The sequence below is a fragment of the Melospiza melodia genome, chromosome 1 (genome assembly GCF_035770615.1).
Source record: "Melospiza melodia melodia isolate bMelMel2 chromosome 1, bMelMel2.pri, whole genome shotgun sequence".
In the NCBI taxonomy this organism is placed as follows: domain Eukaryota; kingdom Metazoa; phylum Chordata; class Aves; order Passeriformes; family Passerellidae; genus Melospiza; species Melospiza melodia.
Window position 1 is genome coordinate 103,788,396 of NC_086194.1, and position 23,444 is coordinate 103,811,839.

Sequence of the window (23,444 nt, forward strand, 5' to 3'; positions counted from 1 at the left end):
CTATGTAATCTGTCTCATTTTTGTTGGCCTTCAAATTTGCAAACCACAGGTTGCAGAGGACCTTGTTAACCGGTTACGCCTCAACGCACACGCTGACAAACTGGTGAGAACGTACAGTGCTGGCACAAAGAGGAAGCTCTCTACTGCTGTGGCTTTAGTTGGTAAACCCCAAATACTTTTACTGGTGAGTAATACCGTGGTTATGAAAAATGGGCTACATTGAATTTTGTTGTCGTGTATGTTGCTCTAAGGAACATCAGGTGTTTTCCTGATCAGTCGGTGAGTAATTAATGTACAACTATCTTCTTTGTTCTGCTGTATTAATGGCTTTAATTTTATTCTCCAGTGCTCCCAAAAATAGAAAGTGGAATTGTTTTTCTTTTCTTATTTTATTCTTCCTTGGAGCAATTGGATGAGCAGAAAAAAAAGCCATCAACACAAATACAATTGTAGTATTCCGCGGTGCAAATACGTGTTTAATTGACCCATGCTCTTTCAGGAGACTCCTAACTCTTACTAGGTTGGATTTATTTCATAAATCTGGCTAGTTCTTACATTTTGTTGCATTTAGAAGTCACCCAATCAAGCAATACTTCTGAATTATATTACTTTGAATTATTTATCCCAGGTTGTTTTGGTTCTTGCATACTACTGCCCATTTAGGCCTGATGCTGGCCCCTCCAGCATAAACAATGCCTTCTGTATTGAAGATGAGGGAGCTACAAAGCTTTGAGAACTGCATTGTAATGCACTACATTCTCTTTCATACCATTGCCTGTTGTTTCACTAGAGAATATTGAACCTCACTTTCTTAAAACTTGGCTGGGAAGAGCTAAACCAGTGCAATAAACCTTTCAAAACAGTCAGGGGTAGGAAAGCTGCTCCTCAGAGTTCAGGGGGATTCCTGGGCTTCCAGGAAAAGATCGCAGGTAAACCAGAACCAGATAAAATAGTTTTTCTCCAGGGTTTGTGTTTCAGAAGATTACACATATTTTGCTGCTTCTAACTGCCTATTGTTGCCTCATTTCTAAGAGAAGACATTTTATTTGCATTTTTTGCTTTAACAGGCCCTTGTTCAGCTAGTAAAAGGAGGAGATTATCTTAAATCAGTGTTTTATTCCTGATCTTAGGAAATGCTCCAACTGGTTTTGAATGTCTTTATGACGATGTACTACTGCAAGTATCCATTTCAGCCTACTTTTTGCTGCAGGGCACAGACTGTTGCATATATAATGAAAAGAGGAAAGAAAGATATCTAAACATGTAAAATTCTTCAAAACATTTGCTGTCTTTAGAAAGCTAAAAGAGTTTTTCAATATTTTAAAAGGAGGGTTTTTTTTATTATTTCATCTGAAAGCAAAGACAGCAATATAAACTACTGAATCTGCTTTTAAATTGCATCCAGGATCATAGCTATTAATTTGAGCAACACTGTAGGTTGCTTCATGTTTATTGTGTTTTATGTTTTCTTTGTTAGCAATCCACAGATAATGGAAGACTGAACTAAATTTTTTAACCTCTGACATTGGCAGTGAAGCACTAAAATTATCTTCAAACTGGATGTTTTGTTTGCTTTGTTTCTTGAAAACTTTGCTTCCAGGTTTCAGCTGGGATTCCTTGCTGAAAATACTCTGGGCAAAGCCATACTTGTCTACCAGGTGCTGACACTCCCCATGGAATTCCACTGGATAAAAGCAACTGGAAGAGTTTCCTTCTTCCTAGTTTTGTAGTGACAGAGACTGGATTTATCAATCAAATATAATTCCTTTTGTTTCTATGAATGGATGAAGTTAAAAATTTAATTTATGGAGAAAGCAGGAGTAGATAAGAAGGGGCAATGTAGATTTTGAAAGCCATCCAAGTGGGAAATGGGTTTGCCAGTTTCTTTGCACTGAGTTAATGTTATTTTATCCTGTGAATTCTCTCCCTTGTGGTTAAAAATTCCTCTTAAAAGGGCTGTGGGAAGAATTGGCATAAGATGTCAAATCCAAACATCTTATCAAACACCTGGATGTGGGATGGGCAGTGTAGACATCTGGGAGGTATAGGACTTCTCCAGTTTTTTGTGCTCATGGCAGATGTGTATGCAGGTCAGAAACAGTCACCAAATCCTTCCAGAAAATGAAAAGAACTACTTCCAAGTCTGTCTTTTAAAAAAGAGTATATGCATATAATTAAACAGATTAATAAATACTTATAGCTATACATATATGATCAGCATTTATAAGTACACCTAGATTATATTTAAATATTGTTTATATATATATACTTCTTTACTAAAATGTGCCTTCCATAAACTTAGACCTTAAACTGTATGTGTTAAAGCAAAACTTTGATCAGGCTGTCACTTAAGTGGCCCTCTGAAAATGTGACATTTAAAGAGAAAAACATATGATTTTATTATGAATTGTGTTAATTCTTCATGCTGGGCAGAACCTGTGGTGTGCTTTTTCCATGCTGCTGTGTCATTTTCATTTTTCCTGTAGGATGAGCCCAGCTCTGGGATGGATCCCTGCTCTAAACGGTACCTTTGGAAAGCTATCCTGAAGGAAGTTCAGGATGGCTGTGCGGCTGTGCTGACATCCCACAGGTAAGATCCTTATCCCAGCAGCCAGCATACTCCTGTGCTGCAGAAGAGTATATTGTGAAAACCTGCTCACTCTGTTGTGAAACACAGATTAATTCTTGAAATTTTATGGCAATTCTTTCCTATTAAACAAAAAGAAACCTATTTAGATCCCAAATATTTTTCATAGTTAATTTTTTAAAAATAGAGTGTTGCTCAAGGGGCTGCAGGCACAGCAAAACTGATTAATAAGTAATTAAGTAAGTAATTCTTCTTTTTCCATGCTCTTTTTACTCAGTGTTCTAGTTTCTCTTCTTGCTTGGAACATCAGGTTACTTTTTTGTATTTGGCTACCTTAAAAATCCTTACAAAAGGAGGCGTGAGTGAAAAATTTTCTGATTTTATTAATTTTCTGATTTGCATCAGTATGTGAAAAGAGTAAGCCATGGCATCCTCAAAATGGATGCGTCAGTTATTCTCTTATGCATTACTGGAAATGGTAGGAGAGACCCCATCCTCTTAGAAGAGTCCATCTACATTAAATACCTTGTCAGTTCTCTGATATGGTCACTGGCATATTGGTTTAATGGAGGAAACATCAATACTGTTTTGTAACATCTATAGTGAAATGAAATAAATTAAATGTTCCCTCAGGTAATGTATATAAATATATATATGGTATGTATAATTATATTAAAAATTCCTTTAAATGAGGGAAAGATCATGAAAACATGTTCAGAGAAGAGAAAATTCAATTATCAGAACAGCAATGAAACATTTGACAAACGAGATTTGAAGTACAGATGAATTAATAAAGCAATGTGGCCAAACTTCCTCCAATGTTTTATATTTTCATATTTTTTTTAGATATTGTTAAGATGAATTTGTTGTCCCAGTCCATCATTGATGGAAAAATTTTCCAAACATTTTTAGTATGTTATTTACAGAAGCTGAATTTTAAAATTCATGTACCTGGGTTTGATGGCCAAGTGCTTACCAGCACACTCATGTAGAGAAAGTGGGTTATACACTGTGAATTCAGCTCTGTGATTTTCAGAAAAAAATATGCTTTGATTTTTTAGCCCAGATTAAGAACCTCTAGTTGTCAAACACCAGCTAAATAGAAGAGACCTGTGATCTCATTGCTAATATGTTGTAAACAAAATCCATCAAATTGTACTAACCACACATTTAACTCTACAAATGAATGACTTGAAGCAGACCATAAGTACAATGTTACTGTTCACATTGTTGTGCCAGGGTGAAGGAAGGAGAAATTATTTTATACTATTTATACTATTGTCTGAAGGCCATTGGGGCTTTGAGATTATTTACTTGTATAAGTACAGGAATTTTACATATGAAGTAAACTTTCGTACATGTCAGCAAATACATGTGTAAGGTATAGAGAGGGTTTGCTGTGTAAAAATCAGGTTTTGAGGGCTGTTCACCTACTTTTCTGAGACAATTTTTTACTTACAAATCTGAGACAAAGCTTCTGTTTTAACTGGGCAGGAGTGAGCTTTTATCAACTGTCCCTAGAGCCCTAAATTTGTGTAATTTTGCCACAGCTGGGGAGCATTATGCCAAGAGGAACATTAGGAGTCATTCAGTGAATTTCCTGATTTGTGGGAAGATGTGTCAGCTCTCTCCCTGTCTGTCTCAGACATCACAGTTCTCACCACAGCCTTGTCATGTTATAAAGAAATTGTTCCTAGGGCAGAACTTAATTGCCAGTGTTTGTTTTTTTCAAGGCCATGTGCTATGCAAAAGAAAGGCTGAGCAAGGTTTTCTTTTTTCTCCCTTTATCCTTTAGCTCAGAATAACCATGAACCTGTATTAAAGAGAATAACAGAGTTCATGTCTCCATCAGTGGCATTCCTGAGATTGCTTATGAGGCATTTGCCCATGGTATCATTACCACAGGCAAACGCCCCATAAGCAATCTCAGGAATGATTATATTCTGACCAGAATTGTCCAATAAGGTATGGACTAAAATATAAATGATGGTTTAAGGCTCTCTTCTAGCTGTCATGTGGTAACAGCTTTTGGTACATACTGATTAGGGTTATAACTTTGACTATCACCCTTTGAAGCCAAAGGTTTTGTGTACCTGTTTTGCATCTGTCCAGATTCTTGCACTTCAACTGAAGTTAGGTATAAAAAATGTTCTCTGATTTCACTACTAATTATTTGGTTTTTTCCCCTCGATTTATTTTGCAGTATGGAAGAATGTGAAGCTCTCTGCACAAGGCTTGCTATTATGGTCAATGGAGCTTTCAAGTGTCTTGGCTCTCCCCAACACATTAAAAACAGGTATTATGCATCAACATCAAAACTTCTGCATCTTTATTCAATCTAAGAGCTGGCTAGATGCTTTAGTAGTGCTAAGGCATAGGCACTTATGACTGCTAAGAACATCTTTTTCCTGCTGTCACTGAATTTAAAAAAGAGCCAATCAGGATAACTTAGCAAGCTAAATTGACATATGACATTGCTAAAATGCTTTGTAGTCTGCATTGGTAATTGAAAGAGACAGATCTGCATCTAAAATGAAGCACTTCTGCACATAATCTAAAGAATACATTGTGAGGCTACAACATGGCAATGAAATACAATTTGGTTCCTTCTGAGGGTTTTTCATAGCAGAAAGAAGCATTTTTAACAGGTCAGCAGCCAGTACGAACATCTACTTTGAACTCTCTCTGCTCCCTACCAAATTCACTGACAATTGCAGATATTTATGCTGTTTTCTACATCCTTTTCCTGATGTGCATAAGCCTCTTTTCTGTTTGAACTCTGCTCATGAGTTAATTTAATATCTATTAATGAGAATGTTTAATTCAGAGGATGTGCTCAAACCACCATAAAGGAAACAGGATCGGAAGCTGAGGGGAATGTTGCTGCAACTTATAGCTAGAATATTTACATTCAGTTGCAAATGTAATTGTTAGGACAAGCAGACAGTCAGCTATGTAAGATGATACAGCTCATTTACAAGCAGCAAAGCTACACTGCTTTGTACTAGCTCAGCACTTAGTTCTCTTAAGTGCAGATGCACTTGATATTGGGAACAAGCTCTACAGAAATGCTTTGGAATTGCTGTCTGCCATGCTTATAAGGCAGAAGTTATGTGCTTGGGACAACTTCTTGTGCCATGACAAGCCTTTTGGCTTTCTGGCCTTCTCTTTGGGTAGAACCATAGATCCTTGCTCCACAGCTGCATTAACAAGATGGGCCTGACTCACACTAGCTCCCTCCTTTCAAGTTTTTTCCATGGAGGCAAACTTTCAGTTAGGGATATTACAATCCAGATATTGAAAAAAATCATTGATATCTGCATCTCTAATTCTGATGATTCTGTGTGACTGTAACCTTGTTTTCATCTTTGCACAACTTTCAGTGCCTATTTGCTTCAATTTCTGCCGGCATGAGAAGTCAGTTTACTGGCAGCAGTTTCTTACTCTTTCATATCTAGGTCTTTGCCTTTGCCATCTTGTCTCTTCCCAAATTTCCTAGCATAGCGTGGCCTGTTATCTCACTGGCTGGAGTAGATTAGTGAGTGTGAAGGCATCCTTTATTTCATTTGTATGAGAAACAGATCATACGTAGAGGACGGTGTAACTCAATATGTAAAGGACAGTTCAGATCTTAGACAGGTGAAAATGCTATTTGAAGATGCGTGTCCCCCCACTCAGGAAAAATGGTATTACTTGGGCACTTCAGCTGAGTGTGTAAAGTCAGCTGGGAGGAATGTGAGTCTTCACTTCTTATGTTTCAGATCCTCTGGATTGAGTACATATCTCGGTCTTGTCAGCTTGACCTTGAGTGGGCAAAATCAGACAGTCCACAAAGGCTACCTTCCCCTTTATCTTATCAGTGACTTTGTAATTTTTTTGACACTTCTGATGTTTCCTTTAGCAGCATCTTTCTATCTTTCCTCCTATGGAAACAAGACATCAAAAGCATACTCATAAGTCTGCACTTATTCATATAAATAAGGCAGTCATTTCTCAATTTGCTGCACTACCTCTGTAGATAAACTTCTTTCAGATCACAGTTAGTAAATCAATGCAGAAGTATCCTGCTGGAAGTGTCATCATCATATTACTTCTTATTGAGATGATACTGCTACTGTTATTACTGTAGAGATACTCACAGATCAGCCATTCCAGAATCAAGACTTTATGAGTGACTCTTTCAAATTCTCTAAAGCAAGGTCATAAAAAAATATTTGGCAGTCATGTTCATAGCAATTATTTTTTTAAATTGTTGTAACTTTGTAAAAAGCACACCTTCTCTATATTAAGAATATTTCATACTGTCAGCAGGTTTGTGTTCCATGGCAGTTTTTTAATATATGTCCATCAGTGACCTTCACATGGGAAAATATGTGCGCTTGAGATCAATATTGCTGAGACTTTCTACACAAACTGTGTAGCTCAAGCTGCACGAAGATTTTTCATTTAAGGCAGGACTTCAACTCCTAGCTTATTGATTGACTTGGTCTCCCAGTTTTCCATGCTAACTCTTCAGGAACCTATTTAAAGTTTTTAAAATTTTAGAACCCTTTATTAAGAAAAAAAACCCGTGAGCTTTATCAAAGGACTTAATTAAAATCATACAATTTTCTGAATTTTCTCTGACTGCCTGATACATTTCCTTGGCTGGAAAAACAAAACCACTGTAGAGAGCACAGTCTTAAAGTGTCACACACACAGCTGCTAAAGCTTTCAGAAAAGACATTTCTGTGTTTTCTTTGGAAATCTTTTGACAAGTGCTAGAAAGATGTCAAAGACTGTTCCATTACTTGTGCTATTTTGCTGGCTTAATCTAGCTTCCAAACATCCCTCCAACACATGCCAATATGATTCTTTATCATAAAACCCAGGCTATGACATACTTAAAGTAATTGTTAGGAGATTAATTGCACAGAATCTACAATGTTTTCTAAAGTTCCAAACTTACTTGAAGACATTTCCTGGTATGCTACCTTATGGAGGATTCCTGCATCTACATGAGGTGGGGAGGGGGCAGAGAAGCAGAATTCCAAAGAAATCCATTGAAACAATTAAGCTTTAAATAATTTTAAAATCTTCATTTTCTCACTTTCTGCTCCACCTGAAAAGATTCCAGGACTTGGAAGAGTACTGAGTGATTCCTTCCAGTTTTCCTACAATTTAATAGCCCTATCATTCTCATTGCCATACAGAGTAAAATACGGTTTCTTTTAAAGTGTAGACCACAAGGACTAGTGAATCTAAGCTGCTATTAGGAAACATCTACCTGGAAGGAAGGATGTTTTCCTTAACAGCCAGCTCTACTGATATAATCACCAATCTTTTCCTAGTTTTTCAGTGTTTTTATGCAATTAGCACTATTATATTTGTCCCATGCGCCATCTCACAGTAAAAAACCCATCACCTCTTATATTTTGTTTAAAAAAAAATGTTCCATGAAATAATATAAGGAAAGCATAAACAAAACTGATTTTGTTGCATCTGATTCAATTTAATTACCAATACTCTAAAAGCTTGTATTTTTGGATAGTGTTTTTTTGTGCTGTGTGTGAATGAATCAGGCTACTAATATACACATTCATATTAACAGGAAAGAATGGTACTAAAATAAATTAATGGCATGAGAGTTATAGATTATCATGATTTCTTTGTAAGATTTTACAGCTTGTTTTTTAAAAATTGTTCTTATTTATAAGCTGTTCTTGACATCCTTAAGTCTGTTTTCAATTTGTTTCTACAAATCAAATTGAGCAAATATTTTGAAATCACCACATGTCCTGATCTGGCTTTGAAGATTGCAAGGAGATAAATATAAACACTATATGAATCCTTAAACCAAAGAAAACTTTGATACAGCTTTTATTTATAAATCCTGTACTGTAAGAAATAGAAGCATATTTTGATACTACACGTGATTCCATTACTATATCTCAAGTAATTTCTTCCTCTTCTAAATGTAGGCACATATACTAAAATGACATTTTTCTTCCATTCTTGGTGAATTCTGTCTTGATGAAGTCCTCAAAATTATTTCTTTTGTTTATTCTTTAGTACCACTCAAGCCTATAGAGTCCAGATTATGATCACCTTTTTGATGGATATGTGATGAAGGTTTAATGGGTCTTCCTTGGGGCCCTGTTAAATTTGCTTCTTTGCTTTGCTGGGGAGTTCAAGGATTCAGCTCATTCTCTCTGGCTACACTTCCAGCCCTTGGCAGATGTGAAAGATCATAATTGTGGACTGAGTACAGCTTTGTCAGATGGCAGGACAAAATTCTGCTATGAAGGGTATGGGTGAACTCCAGGAAGATGCTAATGTGAGACATAAATGCTTCATAGGGATATAAAAAGTGATGCTGCTTCTAATGTGTGAGACTTGATCCATTTTTCCAGACCTTCTGCAAGCCTGTCAGAAAATGTTCTTCCCAAAATGTCTTCTCACTACAAGTGTCGGTGTTTGGGTTTCTGCTCCCAGCTGCTGAACCTTGACTATATTTATATATGTTTAAACAGATTTAAAGTATCTACAGAAGTTTATCAGCAGAATAATAAGGGTAAAATTTCTATATAAAGGTTTTTTTATTATAGGTGGCAAATTTATAAAAAAATATCAAGAAATGTATTGGGTAGAAGAACAAACTGAAGGGCAATTTTCAAAAGTTAGCTTCTTAGTTCTAGATGTAGTTTGTCTGAGATTGATGTGTTAACAGTTGTGCCCATTAAAGCCTAATTTCAGACAACTCCTGCCAACAGAGTCAATTACTCTAAATTGTGAATGGATTACATTTAAATGCTCTCTTCAGTATTATCCATTATACTTTATGCTTTTTTAAAAAATTCACAAAAGCATTTTCATGTGAGATACAGCTGGCCAGTTCTCTGAGAACAACATTTTGAATATTATCCTTCATTCTAGGGCCATCTGGACAGACTTCTCATATCAGAAAAACCCATACCAATTTGTCAGGCGCTGGACATCAAGTCTTTTCTCAAATTTTATCAGCAAGCCATCTGATTAAATTACCCAACAATTAATTCATTTGCTATAGCTGTGTAGTGGTTTCGATTTGCCAATTTGAGGTTTCCTGGCCAATGCACCAATTAATGTGGTGGGTTCAGTGCTGGCGAAACAACAGCGCACTCACTAGAATACACTTCTTCATTTTCTGCTGTGAGATAGGAAGAAGGCAAAGTAGGCTCAAAATTTTAAAAGTATACAAAGAAAACTTTATTAACAGAAACAGAAATAATAAGAAATAGAATAAAATCTTCAGAACACTTACCCTCCCCTTCAGCCCCCCAAATTCTTTCTTTCCCTCTAATGATGTGCAGAAACAATTCAGTCAGTTTATCATCTCTAGAATAGTTTTTATTCAGCTTGGAGTCCCAAGTGAAGAGGGAGAGGAGTCCCTCTTGTCAATTTATGGAGACGTCTCCACAGGAAAACAATTCTCTCAAGGCTTTTAATTTCCACAAATAGCAGCCACATGGAAATCTGAAATTGTGAAGATCCTTCCATCTTTCACAGCTTTCCCACAGCTGCATTTATGGGCCATGTCAACTTATGGGGTTCTATTTTAAAGGTCAGCTGTTCAAGAGCGAAGGCTCTCTTTATCTATTTCTGAGATCATCTTCATGTCTGAGAACAGAGATCTTCTCTCCTTGGGGGCAAAGGATCTTCATCACTCTTCTCTCTCTCTCTGCTCAAACATCTCTTGGGATCACAGCTACAAAGTCAACATCTGCTTACTTTAGCATAGATGCCTTTTCTCATATCTACAATTTGAACACATCATCTCCCCATACTTTCAACAAGTTACAGGGGAAAAGAGTCTGATGTGTCAGTTACATTCTTCTCCATAGCTTTACAAGAGGATTTCAGCCCCAAAGTCAAGGCATCTCCTCATCCCTCCTATGTGGGACTTGACTCTTTCTTCACTGACCTTGGTGCCTTCATGTTGTTCCTCTACGTGTCCTCACTCTGTCCTTTTCTCTCAGCCCAAGGAGAATTGCAGGGGTCTGCAAGTCTTATCTGTGCACTTAAAGACTTAGAATGGAAAATATGTTGACAGACTATTCATATTTTACCCTTTTTTAAAAGACTGATTGAGAATATTTTATTGTTTCCTCAAACCTACACATGTAGTTTTCTTATATGGAAAAGAGAGGATTAAAATTAAAGTTCTTATCAATATTTCAGCCTTTGGTGGACACAGTGTTATTAGTTGACATACTAGCAATAAGCTTAATATATACTATAAAATATAAAAATTAATATAATTATCATTCTTCTTGACCAAAAAAAATCTTTCTGTTGTACATGAAAAATGTATTCAAGCAGTGGATGTGTAATCTTGTAACATCGCTATTAGTTTGTCTTTCAAGAGGAAAGTTTGAAGGAAAGAGCTCTTAAAACTTAAAAACCACACAGATTAAGAGCTCAGGAATGAACAATATTTGTTTTACTAGGAGTTTTTCAAACCTGTTCTAAAATACAGTATTATTAGCATTTATTAGATCAGGACTTCACAAGCATCAACATCTTTGTTTTCCACAGCACTTCTGGGAAACTTGATTTCAAATAGTTACTTCCGTTTTTATAGAGGAGTAACCAAAGATTGGTGCTAAAGTTAAAAGGGTTTGGGTAGCCCATCTGAACAGTTTATGACTAAATATTTTACCTTCGTTCAACATTGTATTCAAAGCAAAACTCCAGTTAACTTCAGCTGTAGCTGTGGGTGTTCCAGAAGGCACTGTGAATTCTCCCTGCCAGCTGGAGCCCTTGGTTTCCAGGTAGGCCCCTAAGAAGACAGGAAAGCACTAAAGAAAGGTGTGGTATAAGTGAGTCACCACAGACCACACGGGTGTATGAGGATGAAAGGGTAAGATTTGGTTTCCCAGGGTGTTCCAGAACCATGAGGCACTCTCTTCCCTTTCTCGTCCTTTCTCTCAGCAATCTGCTGTCTCATTTGCAACATTTTCTAGGCATTGCAGTACATAAAGCCAGTTGTCTGAGCAGGTACATCCAGTGTATGTTGTCAGGCATTCACAACAGGGATTTCATTACAAGGTGCTGCGTGATGACCTAATTGATGTAAACACTCTTTAGGTTGAGATTTGACCTTGAGGTGTTGATAAGGTCTTTTAGTAGATATTTTAGTGTGTATCATGATTATTATGATTATTATGTTATTAAAAATCAGTACATATATCATGATTATTATGTTATTAAAAATCAGTACACCCAAACCCAGTCATAGAAACACAATGATAATGTTACTTACTCCTGTCTTTTTCACTGTTGAGCCCCATAAGGTGATTTGAGGAAACAGTTTGGGTTCTTTATAGGCTGTACCATCAGCTTTATACAGGTGCTCTTGTTTCTCTGGGAGTGAAATATATAAATAATGCAAGAATAAAAAAATTCCTGATACTTGGCAGTATGCGCAGACAAACAAGCACAAATATGGAGAGATGTGTGCACCTGTTTAAACTGTTATCAAGATTTTTTTAGGGTTTCACCACATATTTGGAAATCACATCTAAGAATTTACACGAGCACAGAGAACAAGGCAATTTTGCACCCTGCACTGCTCATAATCTGGGACTGTCACTGTTATGACAATTATAATATTGAATACAGAAATTAACTTTAGATGGGTTCATATGAAAGCCTGAGTGTGTGTGAACAAATAGTTCATGTACAATATACCTGAACAAGTGTTAGTCATCATTTTAATAACTGTTTTTGTGTTTCTATTGTTACCCTGGAAAAGTCACAATTACTTAAAAATGATGAAACAAACTCTATGAATAGTACATGGAAGAGAGACTTTATAATTTATTTATGTCTGTTTGTTTGCATCTAATCAAGTTTATCTGTTCAGCAAGACTGAGGTGCTGAATAAATGCAGAAGGAAATCCCATTTTAAAAGTGACAGGGTATTTGCATTTGATTTTAGCATTTAAAAATACAAGTATTAACATTGTATTGTAAATACAAGTACAAATACAATTTTTAGCATTAAAAATACAAGTATTTAAAAATTAATTACCTTTTTTCTTGATATTGTCTTTGCTTGTTTTTTAATAGATGAAACAATTAAATACATTGTGTGATTTAAAATTATCTTAAAGTGTGATTAATTTGTTTTAATAATTTTTTTTAAATTTTATTTTCTTTTTTCACTATGTTTTTCAAAGTGCCTTGTTTTCAATGTTGTTCAAGATTTGTTCTGTTTGTAAATTGTATTTGTGTCTAAAGCTGTGAGAGGAATGACCTGGATGTATATCCCATGCTTCAGCAATTATACTGGTGTAACTAAGTTACCTTGCCTAGATGAGGCTTATTTTAGCTTAAACGATTCTGTGATTCTATTCACTTAGGGGAAGTAGAACCATATCTGCCTGCAAATGAGTGTAAACCAAAGCAGAGGGATAAACAGCACAGTAGAATGTTATTCCCTCTCTTTGATTTATGGCACATATTCTAAAAGATGCAGTTCCTTGCAGACACTAAGTGCCAATGTTCTCTTTACTATTTTTATTTTTTTATCCAATAATGTTATTTTGAAGCAGTTCTTTGATTGAACTAGTGCATACACAAATATGCACATTATATTTCAATCAGTAAACTTTCTGTGAGCTGAAATTTTTTGCTGTGAATATATGTATAAATATATCACAACATTGTCCAGGAAATGTACTCTTTGATTAGTGGGAAAGAAAAGCATATGGGTGATTAGATGCTCTTCTTATTCCTCAAAGTTTAGGAAATGGGGCCATGTTCTTCATTTCTTGAATTTACATTCAGTAAATTTTACTGGGGGATAGAAGAGTTGGTAAATAGGCTTTGGGAAGAGTATGATTTGATGAGCTGTTTATGCTGGACCTGCTGTAACTTAAAACAGTGGTTTCAAAGTTTGGTTTTGTTCATTTGAACAAACTCTTAAGCTTTTAAAAGGAAAATATAGATTTTTTATTTTTTAAGCAAATAGAAGTCTGATGATAATGTACTTTCTTTCACACAAAACAGGTTTTCATGGGTCAAGCTTAAGAAAATCTATTGGGTTATATCCTCTAGGGACTCCTTGTGACCAAATGCGGGCTCAGCTGTGTTTCAGTGGGGACTCTTGTCCCCATGCAAACCTCTGAACCAGGACCCCCAAGGAATGGGCAGAAGGGAACATGAAGAAGCTACCTTGCTCCATGTGGCAGCTCCTTTCCTTGATATTTGTGAGAATTTTCAGCCTTTGGGCCACTAAATCCACTTCCATTACCACTGCAAGGTTAAAAGAGGATCAGGAAAGCATCCAGGGGACTCCCTCAGTATAGATTTGGTTACACTTTATTTCAGTGTCTGACTGGAGATTGTGTAGATACATATCTGAAGTCAATTTACATAAACTATTTTTGTACTGCTGATAGTGTGGCTGTGGGGCTGCAAAACTTCCAAGAACAGAGGAACCATTCAGGTGATTTACCCAGGCTGACCTCCTCTTGGGGATATTTATACCAAAAGAAGCCTGAGATCAGATTATACACCAGCTAGCACAGTATTCTCTCTCTGAAAGTGATCAAGAGGGAAAAGTACAGGAACAAGATAAGCACATGAACTTACTTTACCACATTACTCAACTGCCTTCAGCAGTTTCTTTTTTAGACAGTTCTTAAGTCAGAAGTGATTTTAGTGGATCCTCACCATGAGTTTTTCTGGTCTCTTTGATTTTGGTGGATCCCCATCATGAGTTTTTCTGGTCTCTTATTCTACTCCTGTCAAGTTCTGACATCTAGCACATCCTATGTCAATGAGTTGTACAGTTTTCCTACATAGTGTAAGGAAGATTACTTCATCTTACTGACTTGGTGTATCTTTTCCTATAATTTAACACTATGACCCTTGCTCTTGCATGAGAAACATATTAACATAACATAAACATAGAGTTATTTCTTATTTTCATTGCTTAGTCATGATTCTGGGCTCTCTAAAAATATCTTTGACTGCCTTGTCATCTTTCTTTCATGATGAAAAGTTTTAGCCAATTTAGTAATTCCTGACATGGAAATATTTCCATTTCTTGTGACCTTTTTATGTTCCTTTTGCTCCCTTGTTATCTGAGTGCTCAGATACCTTGAGGACCTATATAAATTAGAAGTGTGGACTTGTAGCTTTTGCTAAGCTCCTGCTTCTGCAGCTGATGCTGTCTTTAAATAGTCAAGTTAATAAGTTTACAGTCAATTTGAGAATTTATATTTTAGCTTCAGTCTCATATTGGCATTTTAACAGAAAAACACTCAATAAGTTGTTCTCCCAGAACCACTAATGAGGTGAAAGTCGAGCATGAACTAGGAGTTTGACTGAGGAAGAATTGGAAGGATAGAGAGGAGAAAAATATTTCATTTTGTTTGAACATGTGGTTTTGTGTGTTTGTTTATATAAAAATAGAAGTGCAGGTGTAGTTAAAGTAACATGGCAGTGCACGATGCGTTCTCTGTTGAATAGCTTTGAAGAAATGAAGAATCTTTTGCAGCAGATGGCTGCTGAATGAATCTGCAGGCTCAACTTAGGCCATTCTAATGATTATGTCTTCCTCTTTAGGCCTTGAGCTCTCAGGTGCTAAAGGTTTGGTGCTAACAGTGCTAATCAAACCAGATTGTGGTTTCCTCTGTAATTCCACTTTGTGTTTCTGAATTAATTGAATTGTCTGAATCAGAGAGCAAAACAGAGTGAACAAAATGGTCAGCTCAGTTTCCATTTCCTCAGTGCACTGCCAAAAGCAGCTTGCTGATTATAGCAGGGGGAAATGTTTATTGCTGATCATCTCACTCTATATGGGGAGCTCTCATACTAAAACAAAGTATAAAATCAAGGTATAGAAGCATCATAACTCAACTAGCCAAAAGATGAAAATCTTTTAATGTTTTTTTATTGGTGCTATGCTGGCACTTATGCTGTTTACAATTTAGAACTAAACCAAAGTTGCACAGACTCCTCTGTCTTTGCTAATCAGAATTTTGATTCATTTTCTTTGGAAACTTCATTGCATACCACAATTTCATTTTATGAGACTGTTGAATGTCTCCATAAACCAGCATTTTTCAAACTGTAATTCAATGGTCGTTGTATAGAAATGCCAAAAAAACTGATCAGAATCAATGATCTCTTGTAAAATGTTGCCTCAGGTTAGCTGTCAACTAAATTGAATACCCTTGTTAGCTATATCCATCTTTGTAACAACTTTTTTTATTGTTGCATGTATTTTTTTCAGGGATGATGCTATGCATTTAAAACATTTAATTAGAGATCTATTTAAAGCATAGTAAATCATTGCACAGCAAATCTGCCAGACACTGCTTTGGATTCCACCTAATTCTGGATCTCTGATGAATCAGCACTGTTTGTCTGTCAGGCTACACTCTCCAGTAAATATTTAGTACCCTGCTCTCTGGACTCAATACAATTTAGCTCATGAAACATCCTTCAGGAACCAACAGACAGGACACTGCATCTTACTCCAAGAAATTAACCCAACAAAGAAAAAACCCAGCAACAAAAAAAACCAACACACAAAAAACCCCACAATCAACCAAAGGCTAATAAAACCTATGCTCATTTATCTGTGATGGAGCTTTTCATTTTTATGCAAAAGCTGCCACTGTTATGTGCTGCATAAAAAGTTAGGATTTTTGTTTGAGATCCATGGAAATTTTATTTTGAATTCATGTGAAATTCTTAATAGAATCAAATCTGCAGTCTATTTTTTTCATTGTGGAAACTTGCATTGCTCTTAAATTGATGCCGATTTTTTCTTTATAACAACAGAGTTTCTGGCCCACTGCAAAATAAAAGTTAAAGCCCTTACATTCCTGTGTACTTATTATAAGTGAGGAACATGTGGTGTTTCATGTGGGCTATTTTGCTGGGAATCAGTCATGCACTGATTAAACTGGACATTTATCTCAAAATAGTTCTTTCTATAATTTTTACCTTTTGATTGATAATCTGTAGTCATTTTTTAATGATATAGGGCAGCATTGTAGAGTGTGCTGTGATATATGCTCTGCTTTGATGACGTGAAATTGTGCCTCTCACCAGTCAGACCCAATTAAGCCAGCTGCTGCCCTGAATCGTGAGCTGTGCACAGGAAAGGCACGAGAGAGGAGAATTTTGGCACAAGGGCTTGTTACAGAGGTAATCACTAGGAACTAAACCGCTGTAATAAAGGGTTTGGCAGTGAGCAATTGCCACACTGGAGAAGGAAGAAAAGGGAGTTATGCTGCAATGAAGGATGTGGTACTAGTGGTGAGTGGAAGTGACAGATTTCTGAGGAGACATGGGCAGTGCTGCACAAGCTCCCTGTCCCCCTTTCAGCTCTGCCTTTCCCTTGCTCACTGGCAACAGGGAAGAGCTGTGGCAGTGGAAAGGTCGTCTGCTGTGGCTCCTGCTGTGTTTTCCCCTAGCAATTTACCAAGAAGGAGAACCCAAAGGAAGGAAGATATGTAGCTGCAAAGGAGGGAAAGGGTGCAGCACAGCACCTTTGTGTCCCATGTCTCTGCTGAGCTCTGTCAGTGCACCCCAGTCTGGGGACTGGTGCAACACAACCTCCATTGCTTAAGAAATGTGCATAAGAACATAGCTGTCACTTCAATATTCACTGGTTTATTGCAACTTTCCCAAATAACCATCAGCAGTGAATAAGGCTAATAAAAAAGATAGTGTTGGTTAGATTGCCTGTACTTAACTTTTATCACACTTGTGTTGAGAAAGAGAAGTTCATTTCCTAAATTATTCTGAGAGAGATTGAATAGTCATAGAAGTCAAAGAAAATTTGTTAACTTCGGCATCTCCCTAAATATCCCTGCACTTGCCTTTGCATATCTTTAAAACACCATTGTGTTCACATTGCTGAAATCTTTTGAAGGTTCAGCTTTGTTAACAGATTTGAAAAATAGTGCTACATGCCCATTTTTCTCATCAGAAAAGTTGAAGGACTTTTTTTTCTTTTTCTGTATATGTGATGTAATCTTCATAGTTTTATACTGACCACTCAAAGCAATCTAGCAATTAAAGCATAGTTTACTTAACAAAAGTTCAGGTATATTAAGTAGTGAAAAACAATAGTAACTAAAATTTGGCATAACATGTTTATTGCCTCTGTTATTATTAATTTTAAAACTTTCTAATTGAAGTTCTGTCATTCAATAGCATTATAGTAAAATCACAGTGATATGCAGTAGGAATGCATGATATTTGATATAACTGTAGGAAAATCAATTGAACCAAGTGTTCTCCTTGTCTTCATGGTGTCCTCATGAATTTATGTTTCTGTGTCTCATTCCCAGGTTTGGAGAGGGTTATTCTGTCAAGGTTTGGCTTAGCAAAGAAATAAGTTATGGAAGAATGATTTTGGACTGTCTACAAATGCATTTTCCTGGAACACAGTTTAAGGTACATATAAAACTCCATGTTGTAGTATATGGCAAGATTAATTTGGGGCTTGTAAGAACAGTATGTACATGTTTGAATATTTAAACATTTGGATATATTTATCTTCTTGGGAAAAGTACATATAAATATACCTTTCATTTTTCTATTAAGCAATTCATAAAAATTTGACTTGTGATGTTGTTTGAATCAACTCCAAACAGGCATTTAGGCAATGTAAATAAAAAGGTCTTTTCTCTGACTGAAAATTTCCTTTAGCTTTTATTATTGAAGTTGAACTCAAATCTGTGTTCACCTGAAGCAGGACTACAGTGTAGTCACTAAGAGTATTTGTTTTGACTGCTTTCAAAGCCCAGAGTTGATAAGTGTCAGCCTTTACTGTGATTCTTTGATTTAATACAAAGCCTTATAAAAGACTTATAGCAATTACATTTCAAGAAACAACACTCTCAAAGGCTTTTACTTTAACTGTGTACAGGAAAAGAATCATGGGAAACAATGTCTTAGATATGAACCTCTTTGTGCGTAAAAGTCTGTATTGTTCTCAGACAGCTGCGTGTCTGTGCATGTTCAGCCTTTTTCCAGACTGCATTGTAACAGCCCTAGTCTGTTAGATTCAAATTTTTCTAAAGTTTTATATCTTTTATGAGATTAACAAGATTTCATCTCACAAAATCTGTACTCTCAGTATGAGCTACTCTTTGTTCTATGAATGTAGACAAAATATGTTATTTTTTAAAAGCTCATATTTTCCAGATTAATCTGCAATAAGAGCCTATTGAAGGTAGACTGATTGTAAGCAAGTGTAGGTTCATGACAAAGTACATTCACTTTTATGTGTTCTCATAATTTTTGCTTGTTTTCAGGGACAGCATCTTAACGTGCTTGAGTACCATGTACCAAGAAGTCAGGGATGCTTAGCAGAGCTCTTCAGAGTCCTAGAGAATCACAAAACTTTTCTCCAAATCAAACACTACTCCATTAGCCAAACTACATTGGAGCAGGTATTTTATCGTTTGTCTTTCTTCTCTTTCCCTCCCCCCCTTTTTTTTTTGCCTAATTGTGTTGTGTATTGTAGTTATTGATGTAGTAGAATATTGTATTATTTGCTGGGTAACCCAAATGTATGTAATACTCCAGCAGTTCCAGGCCATCTCAGGTCACACAGTGATTCCATGTCCCACACTGCTTTTATGCTGGAGGTGAGCACAGTAAAAGCATCACAGCTAGAAAAGGCATCACAGCAAGTCACATTCTTGTAGTGTGCACAAACATAATCTTTGCTTAGATGAATCTGGAGCTGTGTGGGACAACAAAATAGGACTGTGAACTGCCACCTCTACAGCCCAAAAGTTGGGATCTTACCAATGTCCTTGAATAGGCTGAATTGGTCTCTGTAAATTGTGGTAAACCTTAGACCTTCAGAACATTCTCCTGTGAGAATTTTAAATGCACAAACAGACAGAAGAGACCCAACTGCTAAAGATTGTGAAATCTTATTGTGACAAAAAGAACACATTGATGGCAAGCATGGGATTTCTGAGTGATTGTGGTCTGTCACATCATCTTCATAGGCAGCTGCTTGTTATTCATTCCGCAAACTGAGAGGCACATCTTGTCAAAATATTAATTTTCTGTGATTGATGGTGTGAATTTGTTCCTTTTTCCCATGTGCAAATCATTATTGAAGTATTCTCCTCTGTGCTGGTCTACTAACTACTTGTAAATGATCTATTCACTGAGTGACTGCATATAAGGTAATTTCAGCCTGTTTCTTCAGGCATTGTTCACTCAGGTTTACTTCCTCTCCATTTTTCATGGTGATGCATCACCTCAGTCACCTACCACATCTTCCTCTCTCTGACTGTCAGTTTTAAACAGGAAAATAGCTCTTCACAGTAACAAACACACTTTAAATGCACCCCAAGTTTGCTTGCATGTGAAGAGGATCATTTGAATAAAGAAGAGCCATTTTCCCCTCTACTTGCCTTACTGTGAAATGCTTGCGTCGTTAAAAATGAAACAAATCTTTATGTAGTAAGATCTGTGTTTAAAAAAACCCAAACCAATTCAAGGAGACGCATTAGTTTTTGAATCAGAAGTGTGCTTTCACCTTGAAATATTTGCACCCTCCTCAGTAATATTTATTGGCAGAGACAACAGACTCAGATTCTTTAGTTATGTCATTCAAAGACAATTAAAACCATTGTTTCATATTTACTTGTACATAAAATGCCTTTTTCAAATCCTGGTAACTTATCATAATTTTTATAATTTATCAACCCCTGTCTTAGCTGGAGAGGGGAAGAGGGGTTATTTCTAGAATTTATAAAACATGTTTTTAGAGGTGTTCCCTCAACCTGAGTTAATAATTATTTTATCAAAAAAAGCTAAGGAGAGCAGATAAGAAATGCCATCATCTATATCCCCAAAGTCTGAATTCAATTACTTTTATTTTGAAAATCCTACTTTTTATCATGTCTTACAGGTATTCATTAATTTTGCGACACAGCAACAGGGAGTCCCGCATTCTTCACAAGGATCTCCTGTTGTTCATCATGATCATCTCCCAGTCTAGGCTCAGAACAGGATACAGCTTCAACATAACATATGAGTGTGTGTGTGTGTTTGCATATATGTACACACAAGCTATATGCAATAACTTTTCAACTGTGAGCAATTTGTGTATGAGAAACAAATAGTAAAACCAGAGGTGAGTTTTTATCTGTAGGCCCAAAGGAATGGTACCAGTTCTTGGTTAAGCAAGAAACTGATTATGAGGACCAAAAAATCTGCCAAAAAGTAGGTTTTCTTAATTTAACTGGAATTTTAAAATACAGATAGCCCAATTAATGTAGGGGGGGGAAAAAAAAGGCTGATCTGAAATGTCAGTGTGTATTAGATTTTTTTTTGTGATAGCTCTGCATTCATTTGACTATAGTACTTTCTTGCATGCACACTTAATATCTAACTTTTACATGATAAGGCAAGAAAAAACAATTGAATGGTAGCAATAGCTTGGCTATCACCCAGTATTTTTATTTAATCACACAAATTGAGAGCCTTTCAATTTTCCTGTTAATTCAGTTCTGTGTTGTGAGAAGCTAAATTAACCTTTTTGTTGTATAAAGGATGCACTGTATTCCATAAGGCTTTATGTTAAAGAGGTTATTAGTGTACTAGCCTAGTCTGCCTCCCAGTTATCTTAAGTAAATTTAACAAGTTTTCATAAATCATACTTGACAATGAGCCTAAGCCTGTAGGTTGCTGCTGGAAGTATTCTCAAGTACCTTTTTAATGACCTAGTTTGTTTTTCTCCTTTTTTTTTTTCCTTTTTCTTCAAAAAGAATGTCAAAATGCTGTTTAATGGGAATGTTAAAGGAAAATAAGATAAAAATTCAGACTGTGATCAATGAACTTCTCAATAAATATATCATGATGCTAGATACTTCAGACAAGGCCACAGTCTTCAGCTAGTACTTGTGCAAAATAAGTGAACATTTAATGGATAAAAACTCCTTGTATATTGTGCTTGGAGAAAAAAAATGTGTGAATTTTTCTTTTAGTAAATGGCTGCCTCTTCCAAAACAAATCTTTGAAGCTTCTATGAAATTAGCTCATGCCATTTTATTGAACTACACTGTCAAATAGCTGAAATTGTAGAACCAGTGACTTAGAAGTTATTTGCTGCAATATGATTTTGGGTGTGCAGTGGTGAGGGAAGTTCACTTTGAGATGGGAGAATTTGATTTTAAATGGCCAATATTGCAGAGCTGCTACTATAATCCCCTGCTGTACAATGATAAAATATTAAATATATATATATTTGTGTTTTATGCTTTGCAAGCTGACTCAGAAGACTGTTTATTGAGGCTTGATTTGTTCATGTTGCTTTGGCCCATTATGCTTTGTTAAAATCAGGAATTCAGGCTGCCTATTTAAAAAGATGAAATTAGGTCCTTGAAAAATAAATAAAATCCTAAATATTTACAGGCTTTGGCTGCATGTGCATATGGGTCAGAGTGAGTGAGCTTATGAAAGTGCTTCATCATTAGAATGGATTGGTATAATATCAGAACTCTGCCAAGCTACTCAAGGCCCAAAGGACCTAGGGGCCATTAAACCCCAACAGCCACCACCCTCCTAGAAGTGCCACAGCACAATGGGGTGTCCAGATTTGATGTGAAAACTGTTATCTTTAATCTCTTCATGAGGGTGGGAGTGGAAGGTTTCTAAGGTCCCCAGCTGGAACAAAAACCAGTCTATTTTACAAAGCAGAGCATGAGAGAAGTAGTGGACATGAAAGGAAAAGGAAAGCAGATGCAGGAAATTTGGGCAGAAGCAGAAATATGCCATTATTGAAGTAACCTGCTTAATTTCAGCACCTCAGGATGGAAGAACCTGAGCATTCAAGGAACAGCCAAGGATCTCTGAGCCATAGTCTGTAACCACTCAACAGAAGAACATTTCTCTAGCTCTTAACTCAAAAAAGTAGAAGGGAAAGTATGACAGTCATGTGCACAGGGCTTTTGGCTTTTTTCTTTTATTTTTGTTGGTGTGTCTAGACCTGTAGGTCGCTGGTATTATTACTGATTGCTTTGCTTTGTGTTTGTTTGTTGGGGTTTTTTTTGTTTTTACAAACTGATATCTCTGTCTCAACCACCACAAGTCCTTGAAATAATGATGAAATGTACTCTAGGAAATTTAAGGATTTGAGAAAGTAGATGATTACAATCCTTGCAGTGTAAGGCAGTTGAGCCAAAATATGTGATTTGTATGAAATTGTGAAAAGAGCGCTTATTCCTGCTGAGGAAGGGTGTCAGGCAGCTGAATTAATAAAACAGCTTCCCTTGGTCAAATTCCTGCAGTTTGCTTCCCTTGGTCAAAGTCCTGCAGTCTGTTTTGACCAAGGGAAGCATAAAAGCACAAGACTCATTGTGGTGAGACTGAAAAATGATAGCCTAGCTGAATGCTCAGATAGGGGAGCTTCTTCAAGGCTTAGCTGTGTAACACTAATTAAATGTCACTTTTTTTCTGATTAAAATATGAAAGATTATATTAGTTTAATAGGTAAGTACAGTAAATAAGGTTTGCTTCAGACTGATGGTTGAGTAAATTCAGTTAACAGTGGTTTTCTTTTTTTAAATTACTTCATATGCATCTCAGGAGACCCAATTTAATTCAGACAAGTAGCAAACAATGCCTGTCTACCAATCCTTTATAGGTAAAGAAGGTCAAAATCTAATTGAGTGCCATGGTACCAGATTCTGTCTCAGAGGTTATTTTCCCTTTCTTTAACTTGTGGCATTCCTAATGTATGCAAGTTTCAACAAAAGTATTTTGAAGATTTTTGTTTCATTAATTTATTTATTTATCAAAATAAATCACTAAACTAGGAGTCTGGACAGAAAAG

The 23,444-nt window shown here is 36.3% G+C and overlaps 1 protein-coding gene across 1 annotated transcript in view; it reads left to right on the plus strand.

Annotated features, from left to right (window-relative positions):
• The window catches only part of ABCA13 (ATP binding cassette subfamily A member 13), a 169,705-nt gene extending 148,613 nt beyond the window's left edge, over nt 1–21,092 (plus strand). The window contains exons 50-55 of the mRNA XM_063177512.1: nt 50–184; nt 2,487–2,590; nt 4,791–4,883; nt 17,929–18,034; nt 18,898–19,035; nt 20,520–21,092. Of these exons, the coding sequence (XP_063033582.1) occupies nt 50–184; nt 2,487–2,590; nt 4,791–4,883; nt 17,929–18,034; nt 18,898–19,035; nt 20,520–20,609 (666 nt within the window). The 3' untranslated portion in view covers nt 20,610–21,092. The remainder of the gene's footprint in view (nt 1–49; nt 185–2,486; nt 2,591–4,790; nt 4,884–17,928; nt 18,035–18,897; nt 19,036–20,519) is intronic.
• Nucleotides 21,093–23,444: the final 2,352 nt, after the last annotated feature.